The sequence below is a fragment of the Simochromis diagramma genome, unplaced genomic scaffold, assembly GCF_900408965.1.
Source record: "Simochromis diagramma unplaced genomic scaffold, fSimDia1.1 OVJJ01000421.1, whole genome shotgun sequence".
In the NCBI taxonomy this organism is placed as follows: Eukaryota; Metazoa; Chordata; class Actinopteri; order Cichliformes; family Cichlidae; genus Simochromis; species Simochromis diagramma.
Genome location: NW_024387250.1, coordinates 8,242,873 through 8,269,291, shown reverse-complemented (window position 1 = coordinate 8,269,291; position 26,419 = coordinate 8,242,873). Strand labels below are relative to the sequence as shown.

The 26,419-nt window shown below is 38.4% G+C and overlaps 1 protein-coding gene across 2 annotated transcripts; it reads left to right on the top strand.

Annotated features, from left to right (window-relative positions):
• Positions 1-793: 793 nt before the first annotated feature.
• On the top strand, positions 794-26,419 carry LOC120714971 (receptor-type tyrosine-protein phosphatase epsilon-like). Of its 2 annotated transcripts, XM_040001667.1 has the most exons (21): positions 794-2,154; positions 8,021-8,239; positions 14,331-14,402; positions 15,654-15,750; positions 16,162-16,235; positions 16,653-16,789; positions 16,942-17,032; positions 17,190-17,266; positions 17,354-17,390; positions 17,470-17,567; positions 18,156-18,275; positions 19,667-19,830; positions 20,527-20,662; positions 20,848-20,997; positions 21,461-21,554; positions 21,925-22,001; positions 22,140-22,274; positions 22,499-22,624; positions 22,803-22,954; positions 23,872-24,007; positions 24,103-26,419. In XM_040001667.1, exons 3-21 carry the CDS (start codon positions 14,336-14,338, stop codon positions 24,175-24,177), a joined length of 2,043 nt encoding a protein of 680 aa, XP_039857601.1. In that variant the 5' UTR covers positions 794-2,154; positions 8,021-8,239; positions 14,331-14,335; the 3' UTR covers positions 24,178-26,419. The 2 variants fall into 2 exon arrangements, with proteins under 2 accessions (XP_039857601.1, XP_039857600.1); XM_040001666.1 differs by having other exon boundaries at positions 8,021-14,402.

Genomic DNA, 26,419 nt, shown 5'->3' with positions numbered 1-26,419 from the left:
GCTCGATGCAGAATTTATAGAGCAACACTGCCCCCAGCTGAATGTGTCATGTGCAACTGGTGTTCAACACATTTCAAAAGGATGGCTGTTGTTTAAATGACACACATATATTAAAAATGCCTTTAAGATGATAATGCATAAAGAACATGAAATGAGAGCTTCTTCAATTCTTTGCAACTTTTGAACTGTCATGATTATTCCAAAACCAGAGTTGCTACTTTGCAAAGGATGTTTGCAAATCCTTCAGAAATAAATGAGTCAGAATTACACAGCAGTTGAATCTTTTTCATTATATGTAATATGTATGTATGAAGTGCATTATTATTATTAATTATAGATTTTGCCATCTGTGTTGCAAAATGCTTAGTTATAGATTTATATGTAAACACTAAAGGGTCTTTTTTTATACTGTGCCCACTGTTATAAAGAGAAGTTGTATATTATATTACATATTTTTCTGCAGGCATCCACCCAGAATGCTGTTAATTGTCTCAATCCAAGTGAACGTGTCTGTGGCCATTTCCACTTTGGAGGTATGAAGTATGACTGAGTCTAAATGCAGCGAGTGGAATCGTTTTCAGTGAAATGAACAAAACTAAAATTACGTTTATATAAAACCGGAAAGCACGAGCTAATTTTCTGGAGACACAGATTTTATAACAGGTCTGCAACATAGCTTTCATGTAATTTGTGAGCCAGTCTAAAGTGTTATTGTCAGCCCTTGACTGTCTACAAGTCTTATTAACACATCAAATGCAGCTTTAAAACCGACAGACAAAGCTCAAAACAAAGATACTCCATAATCATTTATTATTTATCCCACAGCATTAACACATTTATTGACAAAATTCATTTTCCATAGCTTAAGACTTATTATTGTATTAACTGATATACCTTCCACAAGAGGTCAGCAAAGCTGCCCATTTATATTAAATGTTTTCACGTTATGATGCCACGGAGGATTATTCCATTAGAATATCTTTAAGAGGCACATTTTTTGTCACAACTAATTCTTATAATGTAGATTTTGTTGATCTTGTTTACACATGCGTATGTATGCGTATACATATTTATGTATACATGTATATGCACGTATGTGTGTATATATGTATGTCTACATATTGGTTTGTTTGTTTTATATGTACAAAAGGTCATTATCATCACCATAATATTCAACAGCCTCTGCATACTTAAAATTTACCTTCAAATCTACGGGTATGAAAGACACTTTACCCAGACGCCCTTCAAATTTTTACCTTGGAGCTCATGAGTCATAATGACTCCCATGCAAATGCCACTTGCTGTGCAGGACTTAATGTTAACGCAATGTGACTGCAAACATTTTCTGAGCAACAGTGGGCTGAAGACAAAGACATATACATTAGGGATGATTCATGCAATATTAATTCGTACACTAACATCTACTTGTAAATACCATGCCCAGTGTACACATAAACCCAATATGATGCATTATTCATGAGTGTTCCATTACTTTATACACAAAACTGAAATAAAGTGTTGGATGACTTGCTAATATGAGAGAAAAACTAAGATGTATAAACTTTTTGTCAGAAATTCGTCGTATCTATAGCATCATATAGCCGAGGTTAATATGTGAAAACATCATAAAGTTAAATAAGGTCACTTCTGAACTCCTAATGTAAAACCCTCAGAAGAATACTAAAGGAAGGCTTTTTGAGCATTCTTTTGAGCAAACATCAACCTAAGATGCCAGCCGTAAAACGTGCCATAAGGAAGGAGACAAACTGAGGCCGGCTGAGCATTTATATGCAAAGGCCTGCCCTTTATCCCTCAGTGATGCAGGAATGTGAAGGATGCTGAGCGTCCACCTGATACTGCTCTGCGCCCGGGGGAGGGTCTCCAGTCTCCACTCTGGCTGCCATAATACGGCTCAGCGCATGTAGACAGGCAGGAGGGGGAAGCACATCCTCAGAGAGGTCTGCTGGAAACATGATCATCAGGGGAACCTAAACGCATTCTTCGGATCCTGTCAGATGATTCCACAACTGAGTGCGTTTTGTGCTTTTCTCCAAACGACATAAGCAGAGACCGGCGTCCGGACGAACCGTGCAGAACGACACAAGCCGATATCAGCCGCCGCTACGTGTGAGGCGAGGTCACCGCAGTACCGCGGTAAGATACGCTGAAAAACACAGCGAAACCAGACAGGCTTATTATTTTATTTTTTTATTCCGTTTGCGTATTTATGCGTAAACACCGACTGTTTACCCTCGGTTATTAAGCAAAGCTTTCCAGCTGCTCCCGGTTGTCAACGTAGCTTGCGTGCATCCCACTGCCCGTGTGTATCACACTGTCCATCAAGCAAAAATCATAAAAAGCATCTGCAAGAGCAGCAATCCAGAGAGTGGAACCGCTCGCAGGTCACGGAGACTGGACATTATATTTCTTCGTCATTCCTGGACATTGGCAACATGGACTACAGTAAATGTGGGTTAGTGGAGCAATGCCATGCACCCTGCTACCACCAGGATGCCCCATGTGATTTATATATATTTATAAAATAATTGCTTTTATATTCATTATACGGCGATCTGCATTTTTTTAAATCATTTATTTAGATATTTTACGTATAGGTAATTCTTCAGTCACAGTTTTTGTACTTGCAGCAGCTCCCTGCTCTAGACTGAAAATATATATATAAAGGGATGAGTACACATGCAGTAGTAGGCAGGCCTCTAAGCTCCTTTGCAGTTGCACATCATGCTGTAGCTTGATCTGTTTTTGCTATATCGTGTGAGAAGAGAGTAATGTGTCAATTAATTTGTATGTGGCTGTTTTGATGAAAGGACATGCTGTGCTCTGATTTTGAGTTTAAAAAATAACAGTTTAGAAATTAAATAGCTTGTTTTGCTAATTGTGAGCTAATATGAAAATGCTGCAGTAGGAATCAAGAACAAGTGAGCACAGTACGGGCAGGGAGCTTCTATGTAGCTGGTGAAGATGTTTGGATGGTACTGTTTAAATGGGTGAATGAGAGAATGGGGTCTCTATAATTGCATTAAGGAACTCTGATTCAAACGCCTTGTGTTCAAACATGAATTATAAATGCCCCTCATTCACCATAACCTCATTCACAATAACCTAACCTCCAGTTCCATCCCTGATTAAATGGGCCAGTAAAAGCTAATGGGAATTTTGGTATTACCTCACATTCCCCATCTGTTGGGTGAGTATCAAGCTACTTAGCCCACATCTTTTTCACCTTGGGAATACACGAGCTATAGTTAGACACATGTTAATAAAAAAAAAAGTTAATTTGCAGATGATGACTTTTCAGTATCCTAAGGTAAGAATGGTAGATTCTGGCCTTTTTAAAACAGGTTTGCATAGCTGAAAGTAATGGCCAATGTTAAGTGTTTTGCATGGATGGATGAAACGGATGCCTGGTTATAAAGCTGAACATTAACTGAAGTGGTGAACACTGATATGGCAACTGTATGTGTAGAAAACATGTTATTGTTGAGTGAATATTACAACATCATCCACTTTTCTGTTATTGTTTGCCCAAAGTGACATCCTTGAGGACCAATTCAGTGGTTGCCATATGCTCTCTCAGATGGAATTTGTAAAACCTAATTTGGGGTTTCGCTGGTGTCATGTGATGTGAGACAAGTGCTGAACACCATTGGTGAAGAAAAATAGAGAAAAGGTCTGGGGGGACATAAGGCTAACAATATATGCACTTACATACATATGCTATTTAAAGGTGGGCACATAAAGTTGATTGTACTTGGTTTGTATCCATAGTTCACAGACTGTCCCATTGTTACACCTTGAGCAGAACATTTTCACCATCTTGGTCATCAAGGGGTAGTCCTGACGACTAAAAAACTGAAATACACTACATGCTTGTATGTTAATGAGTTGGTTATCATACTGAAGAATGCCTTTCTTTAGTCACTTTTTTGGACTTTAGCAATTATAATTTACAAAAAACAAACAAACAAAAAAACCCATCATGTTGGATACATTAAGACTTGAAACTAACAGCCAGTTCAAAAGTTCCCCCAGGAAAGCTTTAGCTGAGGTCATAGATTAAAGAAGCTGAGGTTGCTAACCATTGGAAACGATATCATGTTTAAGGTACTGTATCAATCTATTATATGCAATCTATTATATATTAATGTAGAGAAAACCTGTGATTCATGCAGATATATATATCTATAGTGAAACCAGTGAGGATTTGTGCAAAGCAACCCTTCTATGTTGCCTTACTTAAGTCCAACTTCTTTTTATCTGGCGCTTGTGCAGCTGCTTTATTGTTCTCTTATTGAAATGGGCTAACCTTGCTGTTGACATTATATTTTATACTGATAAAAGAAGCTTATATCTCATTCTATGGATTGCATGTGTGCACTTAGCACTATGAGATGCTTTTTGGACCAATTGGTTGCAAGAGACCTCATAACCTCATAAACCATTACAGTTGTGTGTAGATGACCGCACCTTCTTCAGTCATGATTATGATGAAGTGTGTCGAATGACAGTGACTGTCATTCTTACATATGCACTTAAGGCACACCTATACACGTTTATTTATTAAGAAGTCTACATCTTGACAGATCATTTTTAAAACAAAGAAGCCTGCTCAAATTTATCTTATCACTCAAGTCTGTTTTTTGTTTATAGAATTAATATAATCACAGAGTCTGTTTCAAGCTCGGCTACTTGCCATGCTCACTCAGGGTTTCTTAAGTAAACCATGATTTGAGGTGCAGCTTGCTGTGAGAAGAGGAAGTGCTAGCCTTGTCAGTCTGTCTGTTAGTGGGGGAAGAAAGCCATTTTTCACTTTAATGAGACACTGCACTTAAACACAAAGATTGTTTCAGGCAACTCTCATGGTGAGGGAGTCAGAGAATACACCTGCATCAAGCAAATCTAAAGAGAGCCATATTAATTAGATGAGCAGTTTGGTGGGTCAAAATGAAGCTGAAAACTAAATAAAACAATGTGTCTAGCAATATGTACCGCACGCTCTAAGTTGAGCTTTAAGTATATGATAGCCTAAAGCAGTTTTGCTCTGTTTGCTCACACTTTATGCCACTTGTAGTGGACTCCAGTAAAAGAAGCTAACTCGTTATCCTTGGCTGAGCCGCAGAAGAACGAGTGGCGATGCTGTAATTGCAGTGATTATCATCGCTTGTCCCTGGTTTTACCTATACTGTGCCCTAGAAGTGTCACTTTCAGTGTCCTCAAACTGCAGGCTGGAGATTACTCTGCTCATTCTCTCATATGGGTGTATAAAAATAATATTTTACAGCTATTTCCCTTGGTATTAATTGCTAATTTCAAAGCACTGGTGTTTGAGGCTCAGGCAATACTGACATGCTCAGTGAACAAGTCGTTAAAGGTTTATGGTTAGTGTGAGCAGAGAGGTTATGAAAAGCCTCAAACTCGCTATGCTTTAAATAAACACACAGGAGGCATTCTAACATCCTTTTTCTCTTGCTGCAAAATCAGCGTTTTGTCTTGTCGTCCTGGCAGTTTTTCAGTGGGCAGCCCCACACACAAATGAAATCAAATTTGCAAACAGACAGGCCGTGTGATCTGCGTGAAATCAAATTTTCCAACCGACAACTAGCAAAATACAACCTCAGCTGGCTCTCCACACTAAGCATTATGAATGAAGGTGCCTGCAGACAGTTATATGCTCTCCGAAGACCTACTTTAAACATGAAATCAAGGAGTCATCATAACAGGGAACCGCATGAGCCTCAGATATCAAAGCCATCAATTTTGTATTAATGGCTTAGGAAAGCAAGATTTGAATAGCATGATCATTTAAAATCGAGAGCATGTGAAAAGCACCCATCATTTTTGAATGGGGATTATAAATATTTTCATCACAGTATAATACTACTACTATTACTACTACTACTACTACTGATAATAATAATGATGATAATGATAATAATGAACAGATTATTTACTTCAAAACTGCTTAGCTACAGTTCCCAGGGTTGCCTGTTGTGGTATGAATTAATGATTGAATCACAGAGTGCTGGGTGATGATGCACTCACATCAAATTTTAATGACGTGCATGTTTCCTCTGTTAGTCAATGGGCAGAGCGGCACGGAAAGTGCTTTTGCCTGGAATAAATTGCATGCTCTGAGCATGTCTCGCTTTTCTTTGGACTGAATGTTCAGGGCTGAAAGGACCAAAATACTAAGGCTGAAAAGTTGAAAATGATTGTCTAACTATCTCCGAAGAGACCTTTAAACACATGAAATACAGTATGAATAACTTAGCACATTTCATACATTTTTTATACCTATTATAATTTAACTCAGCCTTTTTAACATTCATAATAATATATTACATTGTGAAAAACCCAACATAATTCTTTAGCGTGTATAACTTCAGTATAACACATTACCTATTTTTATCCATCATTAATATCTTCTTTTTTTTTTTTTTTTACCACTGCTTAATAACTACACTTTTCTTAAACCCTCTGAAACAGTATTTTTTATAGATAGACAGCTGGGATTTCTACCAGAGAGCCCCAAGGAGCTCAGCTTCGAGTGTGTTAACCAGGCAGGATAAAATCAAATCTACTAACTGGTTTAAAGTGGCAAAAACATATTACCTGAAATGATCTGTCAGTCTCATTTTAGCTGTATTGTCACCGAATGTCTCCAGAATTGAACTTCTTCTGGAAATGCCAGCCAACAAAATACAGATTTAGGAGTGCTATAAGAACACAGTCTTCTAATTGACATATTATTTACATTTGCCAGTTCTTTCTTTTTAGTAATAAAAATCTTTTTAATTTGTCCCAGTGTTTATAGATTTAAAAGTCTGTCCATTTGGGACTTTAAAACCATATAGCACATAATTTAGTGGCATATATAAGGCCTATAGAGCCTTTAAGAAGTACACGCACAAATTTAATATCCTTGGTGGGAAATTAATAAGTTCACTGCAATGACAAACCTGTCAGCTAAAATACTGTTAAGTTACTTTGTGAAACTATCTTGTTCGGGAAGTGGTTAATTTGGTGTCTGTGTTCCTTGAAAAAACAGAAAAACTATGGTGTTTTTCTTGAAGATTTTCCATCTTTATAGACATGCAGTTCAAAACCATTACTGATTACTAAAGTCTCAGATACAAAGGCGTTCTCAGGTCAAAATGCCAGCAGCTGTAAAGCACTTGGAAAACATGCTCCTACTTCAAGGGGTAAAAGAGGTGTTTTCCAAACCTTGTTCATTTATTTTCCTCACCGCAGCTCAGACGGACTGAGTGGGCTTATCCAGCTGGATAAGGTGACTAATTCATCTCTTCTCCTTGTGCTCTATTAAGCTGCGTTACAGTGGCAAGTGTTAACAATATGCCTTTGTGTCTCACACCTGTGGGCAGTGCAATACCGGTAAAGTAGGAGTGAGTGCGCAAAAAGGCCATGTTTTCTTTCTCTGACTTCAAGACAATAGAATATCATCACTTTTATATCTTTGTGAAAACAGTAAAGAAATAATTCCAACACATTTTGTGTGGTGGTTATTATTGTGCAGGCACATCTGTGGACGGGTACAAGGCCGTGTGTGGTGACAACTTTATTGGACAGTCCTGTTTGTAACCAACACCTTGTTGGAATTGAAGAAGATATGTTTGGTCAGAGATCATTAACGTCTTAACAGTTTTGGCTTGCAGTAGGATGTTATAGAAGAGAGGACTATACAGTATATGAATGCTGGGCATGCACAGTAAAGAGAGCTGCACATACACGTACTCATTCAGCTGATTAAATGCAATGCATATTCATTTTCTCTGGCGTATTTTACAGATGCAAACCCTACTCATTAACCCTGCCTTTTATTTTGCACTCGTGCATTTCTCATGTGTTTGAGTCATCTGTAAAACATGAGTCATAGAAAAGCTACATTCATTATTGCTTCAGAATATAATACAGTACATACTGCATAACAGTAGGATGGTTAATACGTGTCTAACTATTGTGTTTTTGCTTTATTTTCCAGGTTTTCTCTTGTGACTTGATCCAAAGCTGAGAGTAACCTCAGGCACTGCCAACGACCTCTGTGATCTCTTGATTCAACACTATTATCGGTGTCTTAAATGATGTGTAGGAGAAGGACTGGGTAGAAAACCCCCATAAAGTCAACAGAGAAAAGGATCACATGGTTGGTATGGACTGACGAGTCAGCTGAAAGCAGATCAGTGTGGCTTTGCTTGGAAGTGTAAGTCTTTTATTGCATCTGACCACAGAGCAGGTCAATTATCTTTTAGAGGATCAATTACAATTCAATTCATTAATGGGAAATAATGAAATGATGACTGTGTCCTCTTTGTAGATGAGACTAATTTAATTTCAAATTGTTTCTCCAAATTGATTCTTTCAGTCATTACTATGCAACAGGCAGGGATTTGAGCTGTAAACATGGTTTAAACGTTGAGATAAAGATACAATAGGATTCCCACTGTTAGGTTAAACGTCTTTCTGAAAAAAAAAGCTGTTGTAATATGATGTTTTATAAAATCTGTGACAGGTGTATTTTGAAAAGTTGCATTTAAAGCTATGGCAGTGATTTCCCCAAACCTGTGAAGCATCATTCTTTTTACTACCTCTGTATAGTAAGGATGTCTTCCATTATGATTGTTATCTGTGAACCCAGAATCTTGACATTTATCTCCTGCAGCTCAACTCCTCTCCTCCCTCTTCTCATCTCATCTCTTCTTTCATGTCTCCTGCCTCTCTGCTGTCACACTTTACTGACATGTGTTTGTGCTCTCATTCCATCCTTTTCCTTGGCGCTTGACAACGGAAGTGGTGGCTGTTTCTGGTATTCGTTTCTTTCTTTTTTTTGCACTGCCTTTGTTCTTCTGTTCCCTGGAAACCAGAAAAATCTTTTTATCCTTTTTATCCTTTCATGCCGAGCACACAATGTGAATCTGTCTTGGAATCTTTATCGATCTGAGGAAACTGAGACACAATTGGATGTAGCTATCTATTTGGATTTTTTTGTTTTTGTTTATGAACAGTTTTTATATTTCGTTTTTTTTTAAAAGTTAAGTTTGATGTAAATACTATCCATATTCTTTAAATGCTGTGTTGGGCACATATATATAGTCATGCACTGCTCTTCTCTAGCACTGCATCTGGCAAACAGCCATAGATGCCCTCTACATAGTGTCATTGATGGAACATGTTGAATAATTTACAAATGCATGCATTTTTCAAAGCAGTGGTGTTTTCAGTGGCAGTAAGCTTTCAGCAGGGTCAGCTCGGTGTACCTGCTATTTGTTAACCAGACATACATACTGCGTAGTTGTAATATAGAGTGTCAACTGTAGTTAAAAAGTAAATAACCCCAATGAAATAGAAGAAAGTGCTATACTTTGTAAGTGTCCAGAGGCAATGTTGATCTGAATGTCATTTGGGGTGAATAATGCTTAAACAAGCCATTTATGAGTGAAATGCCCCAACATCCTTGACATCAAATACATTTTAGACATTCACATTTTCTTTCATAGTACTAATTACAAATGCCAGCATGCTAGCTATCCTCCAAATGGCAGACTATACATTACAGTTGGTTTTAATTGGATCAGTTGGAGGCATTTGGAGAGTGCTTTGGGAGGCAATGTAAGGGCACTTGCTGTGATTGGTTATTATGTAGTTAACTGTATTTGATAAAAACCTTGAAAACTGTCACAGTATAGCATGTGTAGAGCCCAAATGCAGGAAATGAAGTCAAACGGTATAAAAGAAAAGTGCGGCTTGTATTGGCTGTTAAAGTGCCAAAACTAAACTAAGACGAAAGACGGGATCAAAGTAGGAAATGAGGGAGACCTCAGCAAAGATTAATGGATGTAAGGAAGGAGGAAATGCAGAGGTTTGCTGTGACTGATGAAGATGTTAGGGATAGGGTGAAATAGAGGGAGATGATCTGCTGTGGCGAGCCTGAAAGAGAGCTGCAGATATGTTAATGCTGTCATTTTGGTCATGTTATAGCATGCTGATGTAAGTACAGTCACAGAGGCTTTAGGCTGTTAGCCTTTAACCACACAGTGGCTAGGCAGGTGGTCATGTTAAACTACACAGTAAACTGCATTTACATTAAAAATCAGTTTATCTGCATGCATTTGACATCGACAGTGTGCTGCTGAAATGGACGGCACAGAAATCAAGTGAAATCAAAGTCGAGTGTTGACTTTGCTAAAGAAAAGAAAAGCTGTATGAGCAGAAACAGATGTGTTTGACTATAAAAGCCAATTTATGCAGATACTGAATCAGGGTTGAGTAGCACATACTGTATGTGCAACAATAGACATGGTTGACGTCAGCAAATTTAAATAGTAGCATTGTATTAAAGACTGTCTGTTAAAACCTGCTGTAAATGCCAGCTCATGTTGAATAGATTACACAGAAATAAACACCTGAAATCTATTGTTTGTTTAATACTAGTGCAGCATGAGAGTATATATACTAAAATAACAGAGCAAAAACAGTGACCACAGAGGTTAGACCACAGAGGAAGTGCATGAATAAAATGTTCAGTTTCTGTGTGAACACTCAGAAACTGCCTTAAAAGATTTGAGAGATACAAGTGGCCTCACAAGTCAGTCTAATTTCTATGTATCTTTTCTCCTTTTCTCTCCTTTTTCCTGTAGACTCACTCTCCCATAATTATGAATAGCAGCACAGCATCACATTATGGAAACAGGATGACTCAAATAATCTAAAAATCATTATGCTTGCATGAATGGGCATTACAGTTGACAGATATTACAATTTGGGTCTGGGTCAGGACAAATCAATATATAATAATATATATATACATATATATACACACTGTAGATAGATAGATAGATAGATAGATAGATAGATAGATAGATAGATAGATAGATCTTTGTCCTGCTTATCTGAGTCTGGGTCACAGACCCAGCAGTTTAAACAGAGAATCCCAGGCCTCCCTCTCCCAAGGCTACCTACTTCAGCTCATCTGGGTGCGATCCTGAGGCATTCCCAAGGTAGCCGAGAGATATAATCTCACTTAGAAGGCACCTGGGAGACATTCTGGAGGAGGAGTAGCACCTCCACTGTTAACCCGTTCAGAATGACCGAGCTCCTTATCCTATCACTAGAACTGAGCCCAGACGCCCTTCGGAGGTCGTTCATTTCTGGAACCTCAGTCCTATAGTCACAGCTTGTGGCCGTAGCTCAATCGCCACCTTGGGGAGGTTTTTTACCCTAGTGACCCCAGGAGCTGTGTCGCTCGGGGCAATTTGCTCCTGATAGGCTCTCCCAAGGCAGATTGTTCCTGGGTGAGGGGCCAGAAGAAGACAAATTCAGTGAACCCCCATGTAAAGAAAGCACATAAAGTGAGCAAGTTACCCTGTTCGTGAGAGGGCAACAAGAGCCCCACCCCAGAGCCATGCCTAGGAAATGTGGACTATCATAAATAATTTTGAAGTTGCTGTATCTATCTACAGAAATCGATAGAAATAAGAAAATCGAGATGTGATGCTCTGCTTTATTTAAAATATGTTAAATTCTTCACCAGCATTTGCTCAAATAAACAGCAACAATAGGGAACATATTTGTGGTGGCTTCATACAGCTGTTGTTTTATTTAAGAAGACATTGCCTGGCCACATCTGTGAGGATAAATACAAAACTAATTAAGAGTGAAGACAATCATTTTGATAACAGAACTAGGAAATTCTCTTACCCAGGTTAGCAACATTTTTTCTTGCTTTATTTTGTGTTTTCTTTGTTTTATTGTTGGAAATAGATCTTTTAGGAACTCTAGGAGGGGAGTGATTTGAAGTTTATACTGCTGAAATCCAGCAGGGTCTGTTTCTGCAGCTGCCACACACATTTATTTTCATGTGCTGATCATTGTCTCCTCTGTGCTCACAAAGCAAAGTGGATCACTGATGAATAATGCATACTAATGCCCAAAAATATTGCCTTCAAGTATTAGGCCAAGAAGTATGCGTTCTGAATCGTTGCATTACATCATGCATGGATGGGATGATTTGCGTCTGCACTCCCAACATAAGTGATGCAGTATAATTTTATTTCCTGGGAACATTTATGTCAAACAGGTGCTGCAGGTTGAAGTACTCGCACTGCTGCAAGTATTTCATTAAAGAGAAAAAGCAGGCATCTGGAGTGAACGATGCAATACCTGCTAGGAATGACACAATCATCCATCCATGCTTCCGCTTATCCTTTTCAGGGTCGCGGGGGGTTCTGGAGCATATCCCAGCTGTCATAGGGTGAGAGGCTGGGTACACCCTGGACAGGTTCCCCTTTCTATGAGGGTTAAATGACTGGGTCTACTAATTATGATATATACCGCCAGCTGTAAGGTTAAAAAGTTATAAGCGTGTTTTTGTTATGCTACAGCGTGTCAGTACAGCATATAAGCTGTGCTGTTCCTCTGTTGGTCACACTAGAGTTGCTTATCTTATCTTAAAATTCATTCACACTGTTCTATTTTCCGCTTCTGCTTTTCCCTTTAGTGATACAAAAAGATATGACTTACTGTTTCTTCTTTTTACGATTTTGCTCAAGCATTTGACATCTTTTCACAATGAAACTCTTTTCTCCTATTTCCTGGTTATACGGTGTATATACAGGAGCTGCCAGAATATGACAGATATGCAATGACCTGTGCGGTGACCCCCATACGCGCAATATGCCTTACAACATCTAGTTGCGGGATGTACGATGTGAGCGAATGTGACTTGCCTCGTGGGGGAGAGCGGGGAACAGGTGCTGGCACTGTCAGCTTGTTAACACTGGGTAGAGAAGTGGCTCCTTCGACAGAGTGCTGCACATATGCAACACATTGCCTTTGGCTGTGGGGCGTACATTATGTGCAGGCATGCGTACATGTGAAAAGGCAGTGAGCGTATGTGCATTGCACACAGTCATGCTTCTGGGCCATTGATTGGGTGGATTTATTTGATTTGTCTTCCCGGGGATTATTCAGGTAAAAAAAAAAATGCACAGTAGCCTCAACTTTCTGTGTAAATGTGTGTCTCGATCATAGGTGTTGTGTAGCATGTTGCTGCAGAGAGAAATTGAAATACAAACAAAACACAGCCACTTATTTGTTGTCCAATAGTAATTTATAGGTTTTGGCATACATTTTGTTTTGGGAACATTGTTAGAGGGTTATTATGTAGCTCAGTTTTCTACAAAAGCTTTGGGAGCCATAGTTATATGAAACCCCCCTTGGGTTATGTGCAAAAAATTCTCTCAAACATCACAAATTAGGCCCCTAGATGACCCATTTCTAGAAGAACTAAATTGACACAATGAATTATTCCATCCAGTCTTGTGGCCTCTATAACAAGTCGGGGAGGTAGAACAGAGGATAAATTAGGACACTCAATTCTTGCTTCTCCCATTTATTCCATCAAAGCCATTTAGACAGATTTGCCCCATTTGCCCAATTTATTCTGTGATTTTTATGCCCTCTCGTTTGGAGGATGGGAAAGAAAGAAGAAATGGATATGATTTTGGAGAAATTGGTACTTTGTAGATAAAAAAAGACAGACATAATGTGTTGGAATTAATTTAATTCTGACGAAGTTGTAAGGAATTTGACATACTGTTTTCCTTTTTGTAAGGACACTCGTGGCACTCTGCCCCAAATACATCACTAAAAGCTTTCAGCTATAAAGCCAAAGGAAAGAGTTAGAATATAGTTTAGAGTAAAATTATGGTTCAGCGGAGAAAGAAACGGTGAAAGATGGAGAATATAGGAGAAGGTTCAGTGAGGCAGAGGTGTAACCTATTTAAATGTGCAACATGAACTTACTTTTGTAAAAAAACAAAGTACAGTGAGTACACACGTGTGTCTTGTTGCCGCTAAGCTTTGCATAGTGCTGTACATCAAACAGACCACAGCAAAACAAGATAGTCTCGAACAAATACTGCTTGAGCTCAGCTCCACTGCCAAATCCTCTAGGCCCATAGGGTATATGGTTACTGTCACCTGTGGGTTAAGGCCTCCTCTCTGGTTTGATGTCTGAATATTAGGTTATTTGATGCTGCTCTTTCAAGTCAGCCTGACAGGACAAGACAGCAAGCAGATTTCCCACAAGTACTTTAACTGCTCAGCAGAGAGACATCTTCAAAGCCCAGCTCCCCTTTGTGCCCTCTATGTTTTGTATCCAGCTGTAGGTGCATTTCATGTCAGTTTGGTGCCGTCTAGTGGAGTTTGTGTAGAATTGCAGGATTTATTCTGTTATTTTTTGTTTTTTTCTGTTGAAGTGACTGCTTTGGGGTTTTTTTTTCTTTTATCCACAGTGACAATGGTGTTGTTTCTGATTGGGATCTCTATTCCTGTGAATAATTCTTCTCATGAGAACCAAACTGCAGGTAACTGATGAAACAACTGAGCAATTATATTGTCTAAGAAATAAATGTTAAAGCCAGACTCTAGAAGGATACGATTTTTCTTTTCACATATAAAGGAAAACCAGATAAACTGACTTGAATTCAACGTTACTCGAACTTGTATATCTCGTACCTTATGACTTAATAAACAAACTTAAGACATATATGCTGGTCTTTTCTGTTACCCTATATTTTACTCTATTTTATGCACCATTGTCATTTATGGCTTCAGTTACAATGTTTCAAAAAATGTACAAAGTCATGCTGTAAAGAAGAGATTCACATTTCACATAATAATGTTCTTTCTTAAGTTAGATGGACTGAACATTTTCACGTCTGTCTGTCAAATCTTATACTAGCACCAGTTAGATTAGCACAAAATTGCACTATTTCTAGACAGTGATTAGTGACTTCCAGTAAAAAATAGCCCAGGAAATGCCCTTAAAACCACTTTACAAATTAATTTGAATTAAATTTAAATAAAACAAGGAAAAAATAAATTGTCAATGAGTGCTCTTTAAAGGTTAAAAAAAAATTGATTTCAACCGAAGCTCTGCTTCATGTGCAAATAATGTATTTGCAGTATATTTCTTTAATATAGTCCAAGGTTGTCAAACACACAGTAAGCCCCGGGGGCCAGAATCAGCTGAGCAAAGACTCCAATCTGGCCAGCTGGATGGCTTTGGAAAATGTCAAGGCAAGCATAGATTTTGGACTTTTGACTGTATTTTCATAAGTTTTATAGCTTTTCCTACTCATGAAGATCTCCCCATTGACAAGTAGTTAAGTAATAGATTAATAATAGATAAAAAAAAAACAGAAGATCTTCTGTTTTTCATTATTGTGGGTCAACAATAAAAAAAAATCCATAAGTCACTTTTAGTTTTGAAATTACAGGAGAGTCTGGACAATGAGCTACCAGAACTTTTAAAATGTTTACACTTATATTTTTTATTCTTGGTGACACATTTATTTCATTTACTACACCAACATTTATTTATCAAGTAGAAAAACTGAGATGTACTGTTGAAATTGCACTTTTTCTTGTATTAACAAATCTCAGTTATTTTAAATGTGTTGTTAAATGTCTTCACACTGACAGAAAGGGATCAAAGTGGGCTACATGTGGCCCTTGACATCCCAGATATAGTAAATTCCATAATATGTGATATCTATATTACAAGCTTGTTTTGTTGTAAACTAATATATGTTGTTCACTTTGTTTTTATCTAGGAAACTCCACCCATCAGGGTGTGCATGTGTTGCCTTCAACGCTGGTTTTATCCCTTCTTCTTATCATCGTTGTCCTGCTGACAATCTACTGCCTGCGGTGAATAAATCTGTACATACACATTAACACTTTCTCACTCATTCCAGCTCCCTTTTCACATGTATGTGCGCGAGCATGAGGGTGAATACATCAGGTTGGGGCATCGGGGTGGGGTGGTTTTTAAATAGGCAGTCAGCAGTGGCTTATGGATAAACAGCTGCTCTTCCACTAAGACAATAAACAAAGACGGCTAGGTCAATTCACGCCAGAGACACTCATTCACTGACCAGCCAGCTGACAACAACATGAGGAGGAACAGCTTTGGTTCTATGAGATGGTTGATATTGGTTTTGGTATTTGTTGTTTACTTATGTGCTTAGTGGCACCATTGTAGAGATCAAGCTTAACTCTTTTTTTCTCTTTATTAGATGGTTGTGCTTTTCTTCACCTCTCACCCTGTCTTTACCGTAGGTTCAAAAACCACAGGAAAGCTCTGGTTACCTCAGTGGATAAAAAAATTCCAAACGGCTTCTTGGAGGAGCAAGGTACGTCAGTGCTGTACTCAATATAACCACTGCATGAAAATATAAAGCAACCTTTTTGCTTTTTAAGCCTTTTTTTATTTGGTTTATAAATTCAGTCTCTTTATGGACAAGAAAGATTTCACGATCTGGAGTCCAAAGTAGCTGTGAAGGCTCTTACCCTGTAGGGAACCATATGAAGTTTCACTTCAAGTAAAAAAACGACATAAATAAACAGAAAGGCCAAATTCTGAGTTAAGACAGTTTTGTGCAGCAGGGGCATGTTTATGGCTTAAGAAATCATTTCTGTCGTGATATACCCCCTGAAGTAGGAAATCTTAATAGCTATCAGGCTTGTTTTTGCAGGTGCTGTAAGAGCTTGTAATGTTCTCTACAGGGAGACATTAGCAGTCTGACCACCATATATTCTTTTAACCACAGGAGAGCAGACAGTGGTCCTCCTCCCCAGATCTCCTTCACCATCCAAGAGGTACTTCCCTATCCCTTTGGACTCATTGGAGGAGGAGTACCGGATACGCTCTGCAGATGATGGCAAGCTCTTCAGAGAAGAGTTCAATGTAAGCATGCATTTATTTGGTGTGGATTGAGATCTTTGTTCTGCAACCATACAGCAAAAAGTGTACAAAAACAGTACTAAGATTATATGTTAGCAGCCTTTGTACCCGTGGCTTTATTTTTATCTCATGAGGATTGGATTCTCTCTTTATAGTCACTGCCGTGTTACTACCACCATGGGTCCTTTGAGGAGGCGAGCAGAGAACACAACAGAGAGAAAAACAGATATCCAAATATTTTACCATGTGAGTGAGGATCTATATTCTGCAGGTGGAGACAGTATTTCTGCAAAAGCCTTCTGGGTTGCAGACTTATTGATAGCCAACATAAGGAAACGTGCTGTGGGCTGAAATGAAAATTAAGAACCACTTTTATTTACCTTTTTTCCCCTCTGTTCCACAGACGATCATTCAAGGGTGGTGTTAAGTCATCTCGATGGATACTTGTGCTCAGACTACATAAATGCATCTTACATAGATGTGAGTAGTAATTAGGTTAAGCTATAAAGTGAATAAAACTCCTCATCAAAATGTTCATTCACTACTGTTTTTTTTTTTCACACATAGGGTTATAAAGAAAAGAACAAATTCATTGCAGCTCAAGGTAAATGCACATTTTCTTTCATAGAAAGTCTATAACCATTTTCACTTTGGTTTTACTACATCTCTTGATTCTGTTTCAGGTCCAAAACCTGAGACAGTGGCTGACTTCTGGCGGATGATTTGGGAACAGAAAACAACAACTATAGTAATGCTGACGAATTTAAAAGAAAGGAAGGAGGTATTCTCTCTCTGCACTGCATTATTCTAAAGAAATCTAAAATCCCTGTGCCTCCGATGCACGTTTAGTGAAAACCCTTTTAAGTTCTCAAGACCCAAAGTCATGGACATAATTTATTCGACCCCCTCTCTTAACTGAGAATCCATGCAAAGTGTCACCCAGCAGATTACTTAGCATCGCATTAAATTTAGCCTCAAAGGGATGATCAATTGAGCGCTCAACAGCAGGTTTGATGGGGCAGAATAGAGGCAATGGGGATCAATGATGAAATAATTGTTGATAAGATCCTAGGAGGCTTCATGATAATTAGTCTGAGAATGTATTTAATGAGTTGAAACGTCATTGTGAAGATCTTATTGACTGAAAGAGTAGCACAAAGTCGCTGTGAGTGCCTTTGAATTTGTAAAAGGCACACATCAAATAGATAGTTTTATATGTGGCTATAGTATGTATGTATAGTATGTACAAAATAGATGCATGTCTATAGCAACAATTGCAAGGACAAATGAGCTCCTATGCATTTTTAGTGGCATTCATTTTCCTTGCAGTACCACAAAAATAATTTGTATTGTTTTTCTCCATTACCAGGAAAAATGTTATCAGTACTGGCCAGAAAAAGGCTGCTGGATGTACGGGAACATCAGGGTGGCGTTAGAGGATGTCATTGTACTGGTGGACTACACCATTAGAAAATTCTGTGTTCAATATGTAAGTAAAATATGTGAATCTACACATACTACAAATGTACTGACCACCTACACGTTAGTCTTACAGGAGCTGCTCGGCCATGTAAAGCATGGCATGAAGCACAGAGTGCACAGAGGTTTAGAAACTATTTGTTTTAAAGTCAGCACAGCGTTGGAGTCTTTTACACACTATGCACCTTAGCACTTGCCTTGTAGTAAAACTGTAGCACTTATACGTGATAGCGAAATATCTAGGAGGAAAGAAATTGTACAAAGATTCATGACGAGGTGCTTGATTTTATACAGCCGTGGCAATGGGACTGAAAACACCTGAATTCACAAATTAAGAGGTGTGACCCAATACTTTTGTGCATATAGTGCATAAACACCTGCAAAAGTACTGAAAAGCATCTTTGTGGTAATTCCTGCTAGAGTAGGTGTTTCCAGGAGTATATTTCACACACTGGTGTGTGTGTGTGATATGGTTTTGCAGCTGTTAAACACTGTACTGCAAGGAAAGGAAAAATAAACGTACATTACTGCTTTTATTTAAACATCTACACATGGTTTAAAAGTAATACTGTAATTTTACGAGTTATTCTTAATATTCTTCTTAATTACTGTAATAATGTAACAACCTATGTGTGTAGCTGCTAGATTCTTATTAAATATTGAAGATGAAACTAAGCCGCGGTGAGATGGTGCAAAAATGGTCCCCATGGGGAAATTGGAGCATTTTAGCAAACGTTAATAGGATCCAAAATATAATAAATAAATGAAAAACCAGTATGGAAACATATTAGAGAATATCAAAGGCTACAGATAACAGACACAGCATAAATTATAAATATGTAGGTGTATTTAAAATACAGCGAGAACTGTATTAATATGCAGTGTTTGGCTCCGTCATTTTATCTTTCGAAATTCATACACATACAGTATCTGTATTTTTTCTTGTCTTTTTGACTGTCGAGTTGGATGCCAACTCAGTGTACTGCGAAGCCTTCAGACTCCAAAATTCACTTTGTTCCCTCTCCATCTGAAGCTAGACGAGCACAGATATCCTCTCTGACTCTAAAAACTGTGACTGCTGTAGCTCTTCAGTACAAGCTGACAGACTGGGTGCTTTAACATTCAGCTCTCAGAACACAAAGCAACCAAGTGTTCAAGAGAATGGAATTCTGATCTCTAGAGTATCGATGAGAAATGAAAGTGAGGCAAAGTGTTTAATAATTACATTCTACCCCAAAAAGCAAAATGACAAAAAAATCAATAAAACTGAAGTTCCTTTTCTAGTAGGTACCAGTTTGTGGTTGACTGGCTTTGTAAAAAATAAAAAGACAGATGACTTATTTGTGCCTTCAAAGCATTATTTATGCACCGATATGAACCTTGTGCGTCTTTGCTTCGCAGCAGGGCAGCGATGGTCCCAGAGCTCCCCGGCTGGTCACCCAGCTTCACTTTACCAGCTGGCCAGACTTCGGAGTGCCATTCTCACCCATCGGCATGCTGAAATTCCTCAAGAAGGTCAAAGCTGTCAATCCATCCTACGCTGGACCTATTGTTGTGCACTGCAGGTAAAATGTGCAGTAAAAAGGAAGCCAGAAGAAGGCATCTGAGCACAGTTATATAAATCCGGTGTGAGTTGATGCATTTCATTGTTAGGATGCAGGAAAGACTTTTTCAGTGCTCATAGTTATGAGTAAAGGTAACAAATTTAATAAAAACTACAGTTAAGCCCATTGTGGATGAATAAAAATCCTTGCATAGGGTGTGTATATGTTCCCTGACCAACCAGTGTTAAGCCCCACCAAAGAAATCTGCAGCCAACTGTAGCAACTGGTGCAACAGGTGCTCAGGGAGGTGGAACTGTTGTTCTTGAATGGGGCCCATTGAAAAGACCTCAACACCCCACCGTGGAATCCAAGCTCTGTGCTCCCAGAGGTGTCGTCTGCTGAAATGACCCCTGTAAATTTATTAGGGCTGTGCTTGGGCTTCAGAGGTGAAGTACTTCTACATATGGTTGTAGCTGTTCACAATTGACTTCTATGTTGAGAGAAATATAATAACTTGTGCCAAAAAAAAAAAAAAAGCGCTTAGAAAATGAAATGTTCAGGTGTTTGTGGTATGTATACATTCACTCCTGTGAAGGCTCTTGCACATGTAAATAGAATGTTACATTCAACGCTTCCCAACCACATTTTTCGGTGTTCTGTACACTTTGCTGTTTGTTACAGAGAAGACCTTGAGGCTTCTTGTTTGTGTTTCCACAGTGCCGGGGTTGGGCGGACTGGGACATTCATTGTCATTGACAGCATGATCGACATGATGCACATAGAACAGAGAGTGGATGTCTTTGGGTTTGTGAGCAGAATACGAGAACAGCGCTGTCAACTGATCCAGACAGATGTAAGTATTGACCCTTTCCGACCTGTTGTACCTTGGACTGACAGCTCAACTCGCTGCTCTGGTCGTGGCATAAACAAGCGAGGGCATAGGAAACAACAATGTCTGTGATGCAAAAATAGTGGGAAATAGTTTGGCAAACCAAAGCAACTACTTCTATAACTTCGTCTCGTCTTCCTCTTTCTTAGATGCAGTACTCCTTTATCTACCAGGCTCTGCTGGAGTACTATCTGTATGGAGATACAGAGCTAGATGTGTGCTCTCTGGAGGGCCATCTGCAGAGGCTTCACAACACCAGGGCTCCCCACGACAGGCTGGGCCTGGAGGAGGAGTTCAGGGTATGAAGAAAGAAGCTCTCTCTTAAACATTTCAGACAGTAATGAATCGTGCCCATCACCCTGCGCCCTGCATGGGTATATTTTCATGGAAAACTTGCCCAGGGTGCAGCTCTTGGCAGTAGTAACATAAATAACAATGCTTTGGATCAACTAAACTTTATAAGGCACCACCATCTGCCTCATAGAATTTACTGTAGCTCTGTGAAAATTTCACATTTTTGCTACAAAGTATCTTCACAGTTCCCTACACACTAGAAGGAATTATTCCCCAATGCCTCTTCTTCACCTCTTCTTCGTCTCTACCTTAATGTTTTTTGTCCAGCTTCTTGGCTTTTACTTGTTACAAGTATGGAAATGTTCCAGCATCATCTGTTTTTAAAAAGACTCACCAGCTTTATTAGCATTGTACTTTTCTATATGTACTTTTTCATCATTTCCGTCTGTGCGTGTTTTCTCCCATCAGAAGCTGACCAACGTTCGCATAATGAAGGAGAACATGAGAACTGGGAACCTTCCTGCCAACATGAAGAAGAACCGTGTGCTTCAGATCATTCCGTGTAAGGACTCACTCATACTCGGAACAGTTTCATAATACATCACATCTAAGTAACATCAAAGTATCACGCTGCTGGTGATTTTATAGATGCCGTACACAGATATCTGGATAATCAGCTCATGTCTCTGTGATCAGTGACATTTAAATTGGGCTTCTATCTTTACTTTATGTTGCAGTTGGAGTAGGAAAAGTAAGCCTGGGTACAACTTTTTACGCTGAAAACAGATATAGACTGCAGCGCGTTTGGCCTTAATAACACAGCTAAAGTTTTAGCTCGGCTAGGATTTTTTTTTTTTCGTCAGCCCTTTCAAAGTTTTATTTTATTAGGAATCACTTGTGAAAAGTTTCATTTTCCTTTTTTCTGTTTGCAGATGATTTCAACCGAGTAATACTCTCAGTGAAAAGAGGACAGGAGTTCACCGACTACATCAATGCCTCCTTTATTGATGTAAGCACTCCCTCACGACCTCCTGTATAGATTTCCCATAGAAGTATATATAAAGCTCATTGTTTCCTTTACAAACAATGCAAAATATTATGTTTGCTGCACTCTCAAGTGTTGTTTACCAGATGATCTGCCCTCCAGGGCTACAGGCAGAAGGACTATTTTATCGCAACCCAGGGCCCACTGTCTCACACAGTGGAGGACTTCTGGAGGATGGTGTGGGAGTGGAGGTGCCATTCAATCGTTATGCTCACCGAACTCAAAGAGAGGGAGCAGGTACAGTATGGTGTTCTTGCAAAAGTACAGGTTGAAAAGCAGAGTTGAACATTTAAACCATGTTTTATTATTCAATTTTTCCTATTTATTTTCCATACAGTTTGCATAATTGTCAATGTGTGTTGTGGTTTTGTCTTTATTAATTTTCATGTTACAATAACCAAACACTATATAAACCAGTTAACTGTAGCCTGTTTGCGTTTCCATTTGAACTCTTCAACCAGGAAAAGTGTTACCGGTATTGGCCATCAGAGGGCAGTGTAACATTTGGAGATTATACGGTGGAGCTGACTGGAGATACACAGTGTGAAACCTTCACTCTCAAAGACATGGTTCTCACCTACAGACCAGTGCGTAATGTTTAATTAAAACACTTAACAATATTAAAATTGACATTTCACTTGAACAAATTTCCCAACCTGTTTTCTTTGTGCTGTTATCATCAAAGCAAATTAAAGTTCATGTCATTTCATTCCATTTACATTTTTTAATTAGATGAAAATAACAATCAGATTTGCCCAACACCAGGAAAAGCAGTCACAACATGTCCGACACTTCCACTTCCACGGATGGCCTGAGATCGGAATACCAGCCGAGGGAAGAGGGATGATTGACATTATTGCCGCTGTGCAGAGGCAGCAGCAGCAGTCTGGAAACCGTCCCATAATTGTGCACTGCAGGTGAGGAACTTCAATTTGAGAATTCTGCAGCGTGGTGCACATCATCAGATGGAAATTATATACACTATATTACACTTTGTGGCTGTCCACTCATGCTTTTTAATATAACCCGTTTCATTTTCCCTACTTTTTGCTCCTACAAATGTCTGTTACAATAAATTGTACATTTTTCCTCTCCTCGGTAGGCTTGGTGTTCTATGCCTAAACCACTTATGTGATCCCTTATAAAGACTTAGCTGTGAAAGCTTTGATCAGAACCTAGCTTCAGGTGAAGTGATTCTAAAGCAGCATGCCCCTGTGGGATTGATCCAATCCACTGATTCACAGTCAATTAAAACCTCTCAAAGTGAAATCTCCTCTGACTCCCACTATGATTAATCTGATAAGATGAGCTAACGACAGGAAATGGTGTCATCACTCTCTTCTATTCCTTCATCACCACTTGTCTAAGAGGGGCTTTTTAAAGCTTTTTCTCTGTCTCTTGGGAATGGGGCTAACCCGCTGCAATCCCTAACGTCTCTCTACACTTCTCTTCCAAATCGCACATCGCTCTCGCGCTCACTCCTTGTCTCTCTCTGTCTTTCTCCCTCCATCCCACCATCATTGTAAACATTGACTCAGTCAAACACTGAGCTTCTAGACTGATTAGTGTTAGCGTTTGGATTAGCCTCTCTTTAAGTGGGGATAATTATTAGCACCATTACACAGAGGTCACCTTTTTCTCCCGCTAACTTTTTTTAGTTAAATGGAAAAAGGATGTGGTGAGATTACAAGAGTTTCATTGCAGTTTTACTCTTAAAAAAATGGTTCCTTTTCTTGTTGTTCATCTTCTGCGGTGTGTTTAATAATTGTCTGTAAAGTTTTAATGTTCACATTTTATGATGTGATTTCTAATATTTTTGTCCTAATGACCTCAGTGCCGGTGCAGGACGGACGGGTACCTTCATTGCCCTCAGTAACATTCTGGAAAGAGTGAAAGCTGAAGGCCTCCTGGACGTTTTTCAGACAGTGAAGAGTTTACGCATGCAGAGACCACACATGGTTCAGACCGTGGTAGGTAAAACTACATAACATCAAACCTGCTGTGCATAAACATGTTTGGAATCATTTCTGCACGGTGACACTTTTTCTTTCGCTTTTCTCTGCAGGAGCAATACGACTTCTGCTACAGAGTGGTCCAGGATTTTGTTGACATTTTCTCAGACTACGCCAATTTCAAATAGTGTAATAATGCTCTGTATGCTTTGTGTCAAATTAACATATGCAATTTTTTCTGAATGTTGTTTTCTAAAGCAAGCAATTGTAGTATTTTGCACATGAGTACAGATTTAAACTAAATGGTGTAATATACTTTAATATAACTGAAAACATGTGGTCCACAAAAAAGTCTGTCTCTTATGAGAATGTTTGATCTTCAAGTACCCCACTGTAAAATGTAGTAATTCAAATTTTACGTAATGGCTTGGATAAATTGTAAAAAAAAAAAAAATTTATAATGCAAATATACAACATTTTAGGATTGTTAAAGGGAGTATTAACTGAATTGCAACATTATCAACATTATATACATATATATATATATATATATATATATATATATATATGTGTGTATGTATGTATGTATGTATATTTTCTTACCTACAAAAATACCCAGTGCATTGTACAGTGCACCAGTTTTCCTTTTTTAGTTACTGAGCACAATGCCTTGAGTTTACATTGTACTTTATGTCGCATACTTAACATGTTTAATTGGTGTGAAGAGCAAAAAAGGGTGTTTTACAAATACAGTAGGATGCAATTAATAATGTTTTTTCTAAAATAACATTGACCAGTATGTGTAACTAGTATTTATGATCTACTTTTATTTCAAAGTAAAACATAAAATTTCAGACACAATTCATTCTGTTAGACGCTGCAAATTACCTCACTTCTGTCTGGGAATAACTTAACAGCTGCTGCCTGCTGCAATATTATTCAACTTCACCAACTTTCTTTTTGCCTGTGGCAATATTACTTAGTGGATTCGTGCCTGACTCTGCAAAATGTAATTAGCCCACATTGGAACAGGCATAAAATATTGTATTATTACATGAATTCAAATGTATCATTGCAGTCACATTTTACTTAAAAAAACATTTTTATACACCTTTTTGCATGTTTGCATAAAGCAGTGCCATACTGATTAGAAGTTCTAGTCGTGAAAGACTTGTCACCAAGTGACACAATTTTAATAAAGATAAGACAGATGTATACTGTATGTTTAATTTAGATATTATATATACATTTTTAAAAAAGCATTGTTTTTCAATGGTGGTCTCATGTATGGATCATCGGCTAACTGTTTGTAGAGACACTTCTCAGAATCTAAATTATATATGTAAGTGTGTAAGAAAAGAGAGGAAAAACACAGTAGAAACAGCTGATAATTGATGCAGCTAAACCTTTTTCATTCACTGGAAGCAAGAAGCGAGAAGAAAGCATTGATCTCAAATAACAATGCTCGGGCAAAATATGAATCATGCACACGCTGGCGTTTTTTGACTGTAATAGCTACAGTTGTCTTGGTTTCATATTTAAATGGCAAAAACAAAGCATATATTTTTGCAAGGCTTCTACTTAATTATTTTTCAACAGTATGCTCGGGAGTTTTGGTGAAGAGCTTTCTACTGTGTTTGTACTTTCATTATTGTAACTTTGTAAGATTGGTTCATTCATGACACACTGATCATTTTCTTCAGTTAATTTAGTCTGTACATAAATACTAGTGGCCATTGATCATCACTAAGGTTTACTGCAATGTGGACTTTAATCTTTTGTCATGCAGAAGGAATATTATGAAGTAAGGGTATTGACAGTGAGACCTTGCTGCAGATGTTAGAAATGCACAAGCATCTTGTTTCAGTGATGTTTCTGCCTTTTCCATCTGTATGGATTTGAACATTGTTTTCTGAAAGCTGAATCCAATAAATAATTGATGGTAAGGAACATCGGAGTTCATCTTAATGTTGTCTTTTTGTCTGCCTCTTTACTGCAAGCGCAGTGATGTTTGTTGTTATATTTTTAATGCTGTGTGAACTGTCACGGTGATGTCAGCATATCTGAGCACTTAGCCAACTCCATTAGTAGTATTTTGTGTCCCATTAGTCAGTGAATGTGTCACACCTGCAGATGGGGATTATAATCCTGACAGCAGCCTTGTACAACACCTATAAAATCCCCCCACTGCCTAATGCGACACATGCTAACAAGGCAAATACAGAGGTGAGTCAGTAGTCACTTAAATTTGTTCAATGTTCATTAAGTTAAAAGTACTCCTCTCCTTAATTACTATCTAAAATGTTTACTAGTGTCTGGTGATGCTTTACAGTCCCTGCTCTGCAAGCCAAGGAGCTGTGAGTAAGGATACTGTGGCATTATTGTTTCTTTTTGGGGTTTTTTACTACAATTTTGGCTTCCCCTGCAGTT

Excerpts from the sequence above, each read along its gene's own strand:
- LOC120714971 (XM_040001666.1), top strand. The coding sequence starts at position 14,069 with ATGCTGCTCTTTCAAGTCAGCCTGACAGGACAAGACAGCAAGCAGATT. Across the intron at positions 18,276-19,666 it reads GAAAATTCTGTGTTCAATAT|CAGGGCAGCGATGGTCCCAG; the intron begins GTAAGTAAAATA and ends TTTGCTTCGCAG. Across the intron at positions 19,831-20,526 it reads CCTATTGTTGTGCACTGCAG|TGCCGGGGTTGGGCGGACTG; the intron begins GTAAAATGTGCA and ends GTGTTTCCACAG.